Here is a 6,748-nt window from a genome sequence, read left to right as displayed (position 1 = left end):
ACCAATCACATTTAAGGAACTGATGGACGTATAAAATATGTACCAAGGCACAACCAGGTATGCTATAGGGCCCCTGGAATGTCCCAAGGGCCCCCACCACCCCTAGGTGGTCCCAGGGCCCCCTCCCGTTCCTGGGAGTGTCTTAGCGGGTCCCGCCGACCCTGGGAGGGTCCCTAGGGGCGCGGTCACACCTGGAAAGGTACTGTGGGCCTCCACCGCCCCTGGGAGTATCCTTAGTACCCTCGCCGCTTCTGGGAGGGTTGCAGGGGCCCTGCCGCCCCTATGAAGGTTCCTGGGGCCCCCGCAATCCATGTGATGATTTCAGGGGGCGCTGCCGTCCCTGGGAGGATCCAATGAGTCCAAGCAGCCCTTGGAAGGGTCCCCGATGCACCTGGGAGGGTCGCAGGGGGCACCACCTTACCTGGGTGAGAACCAGGTCACCAGCTGCCTCTGGGATGGGTCCATGGGGCCTCTGCTGCCCCTGGGTGGGTCCCAATGGCCCCAGCCACTACTTGGATGTTCCCTGCCGCACCTTGGAGGCTCCCTGAGAGCGCCAGCCCTGTATGGTCTCTGGGGGAACTTGTTTTTGTGTTATTTATAATGCTGGGAGATGCAAATACATCGCCCATCATCACATTTCCAGTATTATCGCATACTTATAAACGGAATGGAGAATAATATCCAACAGGAAAACATAAGTTGGGGTGTTGTGCTGACTGACTGCCCTCTTCTCCTATTGGCTGTAATTTGGTGGGTAGATATTTTAGTCCACCAATCATGACAAGGAACCATTGACATATAAAATATGTACCAAGGCACGACCAGGTATGCCATAGGGCCTGAAGTGCGGCCCCTGAATGTCCCAAGGGCCTCACCACCCCAGGTGGGTCCCAGGGCCCCTCCCGTCCTTTGGGGCCGTGTGTCTTTGAAGGGTCCCGCCGACCTGGGAGTAGTTCCTCAGGGGCGCCGTCACCTGAAAGGTACCAGGCCCCACCCCTGAGCATCCTTAGCACCCTCAAAGGCTTCTGGGAGGGTTGCAGGGGCCCTACCGCCTCTATGAGGGTTCCTGGGGTCCTCGCAATCCATGCGATGATTTCAGGGGGCGCTGCCGTCCCTGGGAGGGTCCAATGAGTCCCAGCCGCCTTTGGAAGGGTCCCCAACGCACCTGGGAGGGTCGCAGGGGGGCACCACCTTACCTGGGTGAGAACCAGGTCACCAGCTGCCTCTGGGATGGGTCCCTGGGACCTCTGCTACCCCTGGGTGGGTCCCAAGGGCCCCAGCCACTCCTAGGATGTTTCCTGCCGCACCTTGGAGGTTCCCTGAGAGCGCCTGCCCTGTATGGTCACTGGGGGCAGTTGTTTTTGTGTTATTTATAATGCTGGGAGATGCAACTACATCGCCATTATCACATTTCCAGTATTATCGCTTCCTTAACAACGGAATGGAGAATAGTATCCAACAGGAAAACATAAGTTGGGGTGTTGTGCTGACTGACTGCTCTCTTCTCCTATTGGCTGTAATTTGGTGGGTAGATATTTTAGTCCACCAATCACATTTAAGGAACTGATGGACGTATAAAATATATACCTAGGCACAACCAGGTATGCTATAGGGCCCCTGGACGTGCAGCCCCAGTAGTGTCCCAAGGGGCCCCACTGCTCCTGGAGGGTTCCAGGACCCCCTTTCGTCCCTGGGAGTGTCTCAGTGGGTCCCGCCTACCCTAGGAGGGTCCCTAGCGGCGCTGTCACACCTGGAAAGGTACTGCGGGCCTCCACCGCCCCTGGGAGGATCCTTAGTACAATCGTCGCTTGTCGGAGGGTTGCAGAGGCCCTGCCGCCCCTATGAGGGTTCCTGGGGCCCCTGCAATCCATGCAATGATAATAGGGGGGGGGGGGCCGCCGTCCATGGGAGGGTCCAATGAGTCCCAGCCGCCTTTGGAAGGGTCACCGACGCACCTGGAGGGTCCCAGGGGCCACCACCTTATCTGGATAGGATCCACGTTCCTGGCTGCCTCTGGGTGGGTCCCTGGGGCCTCTACTGCCCCTGGGTGGGTCCCAAGGGCCCCAGCCACTCCTAGGATGTTCCCTGCCGCACCTTGGAGGTTCCCTGAGAGCGCCTGCCCTGTATGGTCTCTGGGGGCAGTTGTTTTTGTGTTATTTATAATGCTGGGAGATGCAACTACATCGCCATTATCACATTTCCAGTATTATAGCATCCTTAACAACGGAATGGAGAATAATATCCAACAGGAAAACATAAGTTGGGGTGTTGTGCTGACTGACTGCTCTCTTTTCCTATTGGCTGTAATTTGGTGGGTAGATATTTTAGTCCACCAATCACATTTAAGGAACTGATGGACATATAAAATATATACCAAGGCACGACCAGGTATGCTATAGGGCCCCTGGACGTGCGGCCCCTGGAATGTCCCAAGGGCCCTCATCACCCCTAGGTGGTCCCAGGGCCCCCTCCCGTCCCTAGGCGTGTCTTAGCGGGTCCCGCCGACCCTGGGAGGGTCCCTAGGGGCGCTGTCACACCTGGAAAGGAACTGCGGGCCTCCACCGCCCCAGGGAGGATCCTTAGTACCCTCGCCGCTTCTGGGAAGGTAGCAGGGGCCCTGCCGCCCCTATGAGGGTTCCTGGGGTCCCCGCAATCCATGTGATGATTTCAGGGGGCGCTGCCGTCCCTGGGAGGGTCCAATGAGTCCCAACCGCCTTTGGAAGGGTCGCCGACGCACCTGGGAAGGTCGCAGGGGGGCACCACCTTACCTGGGTGAGAAGCAGTTCACCAGCTGCCTCTGGGATGGGTCCCTGGGACCTCTGCTACCCCTGGGTGAGTCCCAAGTGGCCCCAGCCACTCCTAGGATGTTCCCTGCCGCACCTTGGAGGTTCCCTGAGAGCGCCTGCCCTGTATGGTCTCTGGGGGCAGTTGTTTTTGTGTTATTTATAATGCTGGGTGATGCAACTACATCGCCATTATCACATTTCCAGTATTATAGCATCCTTAACAACGGAATGGAGAATAATATCCAACAGGAAAACATAAGTTGGGGTGTTGTGCTGACTGACTGCTATCTTTTCCTATTGGCTGTAATTTGGTGGGTAGATATTTTAGTCCACCAATCACATTTAAGGAACTGATGGACGTATAAAATATATACCTAGGCACAACCAGGTATGCTATAGGGCCCCTGGACGTGCAGCCCCTGTAGTGTCCCAAGGGGCCCCACTGCTCCTGGAGGGTCCCAGGGCCCCCTTTCGTCCCTGGGAGTGTCTCAGTGGGTCCCGCCTACCCTAGGAGGGTCCCTAGGGGCGCTGTCACACCTGGAAAGGTACTGCGGGCCTCCACCACCCCTGCGAGGGTCCTTAGTACAATCGTCGCTTCTCGGAGGGTTGCAGAGGCCCTGCCGCCCCTATGAGGGTTCCTGGGGCCCCCGCAATCCATGCAATGATTCTAGGGGGGGCCGACGTCCATGGGAGGGTCCAATGAGTTCCAGCCGCCTTTGGAAGGGTCACCGACGCACCTGGAGGGCCCCAGGGGCACCACCTTATCTGGATAGGATCCACGTTCCTGGCTGCCTCTGGGTGGGTCCCTGGGGCCTCTACTGCCCCTGGGTCGGTCCCAAGTGGCCCCGGCCACTCCTAGGAGGTTCCCTGTCGCACGTGGGTGGTTCCCTAAGAGCGTCAGCCCTGTATGGTCTCTGGGGGCAGTTGTTTATCTGTTATTTAGAGCGTTGGGAGATGCAACTACATCGCCCATCATCACATTTCCAGTATTATCGCATACTTAAAAACGGAATGGAGAATAATATTCAACAGGAAAACATAAGTTGGGGTGTTGTGCTGACTGACTGCTCTCTTCTCCTATTGGCTGTAATTTGGTGGGTAGATATTTTAGTCCACCAATCACATTTAAGGAACTGATGGACATATAAAATATGTACAAAGGCACGACCAGGTATGCTATAGGGCCCCTTGAAGTGCGGCCCCTGGAATGTCCCAAGGGCCCTCACCACCCCTAGGTGGTCCGAGGGCCCCCTTCCGTCCCTAAGCGTGTCTTAGCGGGTCCCGTCGACCCTGGGAGGGTCCCTAGGGGCGCTGTCACACCTGGAAAGGAACTGCGGGCCTCCACCGCCCCTGGAAGGATCCTTAGTACCCTCGCCACATCTGGGAGGGTTGCAGGGGCCCTACCGCCTCTATGAGGGTTCCTGGGGTCCTCGCAATCCATGCGATGATTTCAGGGGGCGCTGCCGTCCCTGGGAGGGTCCAATGAGTCCCAGCCGCCTTTGGAAGGGTCCCCAACGCACCTGGGAGGGTCGCAGGGGGGCACCACCTTACCTGGGTGAGAACCAGGTCACCAGCTGCCTCTGGGATGGGTCCCTGGGACCTCTGCTACCCCTGGGTGGGTCCCAAGGGCCCCAGCCACTCCTAGGATGTTTCCTGCCGCACCTTGGAGGTTCCCTGAGAGCGCCTGCCCTGTATGGTCACTGGGGGCAGTTGTTTTTGTGTTATTTATAATGCTGGGAGATGCAACTACATCGCCATTATCACATTTCCAGTATTATCGCTTCCTTAACAACGGAATGGAGAATAGTATCCAACAGGAAAACATAAGTTGGGGTGTTGTGCTGACTGACTGCTCTCTTCTCCTATTGGCTGTAATTTGGTGGGTAGATATTTTAGTCCACCAATCACATTTAAGGAACTGATGGACGTATAAAATATATACCTAGGCACAACCAGGTATGCTATAGGGCCCCTGGACGTGCAGCCCCAGTAGTGTCCCAAGGGGCCCCACTGCTCCTGGAGGGTTCCAGGACCCCCTTTCGTCCCTGGGAGTGTCTCAGTGGGTCCCGCCTACCCTAGGAGGGTCCCTAGCGGCGCTGTCACACCTGGAAAGGTACTGCGGGCCTCCACCGCCCCTGGGAGGATCCTTAGTACAATCGTCGCTTGTCGGAGGGTTGCAGAGGCCCTGCCGCCCCTATGAGGGTTCCTGGGGCCCCTGCAATCCATGCAATGATAATAGGGGGGGGGGGGCCGCCGTCCATGGGAGGGTCCAATGAGTCCCAGCCGCCTTTGGAAGGGTCACCGACGCACCTGGAGGGTCCCAGGGGCCACCACCTTATCTGGATAGGATCCACGTTCCTGGCTGCCTCTGGGTGGGTCCCTGGGGCCTCTACTGCCCCTGGGTGGGTCCCAAGTGGCCCCGGCCACTCCTAGGAGGTTCCCTGTCGCACGTGGGTGGTTCCCTAAGAGCATCAGCCCTGTATGGTCTCTGCGGGCAGTTGTTTTTCTGTTATTTAGAGCGTTGGGAGATGCAACTACATCGCCCATCATCATATTTCCAGTATTATCGCATACTTAAAAACGGAATGGAGAATAATATCCAACAGGAAAACATGAGTTGGGGTGTTGTGCTGACTGACTGCTCTCTTCTCCTATTGGCTGTAATTTGGTGGGTAGATATTTTTGTCCACCAATCACATTTAGGGAACTGATTGACATATACAATATGTACCAAGGCACGACCAGGTATGCTATAGGGCCCCTTGAAGTGCGGCCCCTGGAATGTCCCAAGGGCCCTCACCACCCCTAGGTGGTCCCAGGGCCCCCTCCCGTCCCTAGCCGTGTCTTAGCGGGTCCTGCCGACCCTGGGAGGTTCCCTAGGGGCGCTGTCACACCTGGAAAGGAACTGCGGGCCTCCACCGCCACTGGGAGGATCCTTAGTACAATCGTCGCTTCTCGGAGGGTTGCAGAGGCCCTGCCGCCCCTATGAGGGTTCCTGGGGCCCCCGCAATCCATGCAATGATTCTAGGGGGGGCCGACGTCCATGGGAGGGTCCAATGAGTCCCAGCCGCCTTTGGAAGGGTCACCGACGCACCTGGAGGGTCCCAGGGGCCACCACCTTATCTGGATAGGATCCACGTTCCTAGCTGCCTCTGTGTGGGTCCCTGGGGCCTCTACTGCCCCTGGGTCGGTCCCAAGTGGCCCCGGCCACTCCTAGGAGGTTCCCTGTTGCACGTGGGTGGTTCCCTAAGAGCGTCAGCCCTGTATGGTCTCTGGGGGCAGTTGTTTTTCTGTTATTTAGAGCGTTGGGAGATGCAACTACATCGCCCATCATCACATTTCCAGTATTATCGCATACTTAAAAACGGAATGGAGAATAATATCCAACAGGAAAACATAAGTTGGGGTGTTGTGCTGACTGACTGCTCTCTTCTCCTATTGGCTGTAATTTGGTGGGTAGATATTTTAGTCCACCAATCACATTTAAGGAACTGATGGACGTATAAAATATATACCTAGGCACAACCAGGTATGCTATAGGGCCCCTTGAAGTGCGGCTCCTGGAATGTCCCAAGGGCCCTCATCACCCCTAGGTGGTCCCAGGGCCCCCTTCCGTCCCTAGGCGTGTCTTAGCGGGTCCCGCCGACCCTGGGAGGGTCCCTAGGGGCGCTGTCACACCTGGAAAGGAACTGCGGGCCTCCACCGCCACTGGGAGGATCCTTAGTACAATCGTCGCTTCTCGGAGGGTTGCAGAGGCCCTGCCGCCCCTATGAGGGTTCCTGGGGCCCCCGCAATCCATGCAATGATTCTAGGGGGGGCCGACGTCCATGGGAGGGTCCAATGAGTCCCAGCCGCCTTTGGAAGGGTCACCGACGCACCTGGAGGGTCCCAGGGGGCACCACCTTATCTGGATAGGATCCACGTTCCTAGCTGCCTCTGGGTGGGTCCCTGGGGCCTCTACT

At 57.3% G+C, this 6,748-nt stretch overlaps 1 protein-coding gene across 1 annotated transcript; it reads right to left on the bottom strand.

The window, feature by feature from the left end:
• Positions 1–421: 421 nt before the first annotated feature.
• On the bottom strand, positions 422–5,339 carry LOC121871611 (collagen alpha-2(I) chain-like; the record flags this gene model as incomplete). The annotated part of the gene is made up of 7 exons (XM_042374029.1): positions 5,089–5,339; positions 4,338–4,475; positions 3,524–3,700; positions 2,769–2,918; positions 1,800–2,132; positions 1,197–1,334; positions 422–559 (listed from the first exon to the last, which is right to left on the bottom strand). Coding segments are annotated over exons 1-7 (1,325 nt in total), but the record flags the coding sequence as incomplete, so codon positions are not given.
• Between the last annotated feature and the right edge of the window lie 1,409 nt (positions 5,340–6,748).

The sequence above is a fragment of the Homarus americanus genome, unplaced genomic scaffold (genome assembly GCF_018991925.1).
Source record: "Homarus americanus isolate GMGI-L3 unplaced genomic scaffold, GMGI_Hamer_2.0 scaffold1669, whole genome shotgun sequence".
Classification (NCBI taxonomy): domain Eukaryota; kingdom Metazoa; phylum Arthropoda; class Malacostraca; order Decapoda; family Nephropidae; genus Homarus; species Homarus americanus.
Note: the sequence above shows the minus strand (reverse complement) of the source record. Positions and strands in the feature narration are given on the sequence as shown.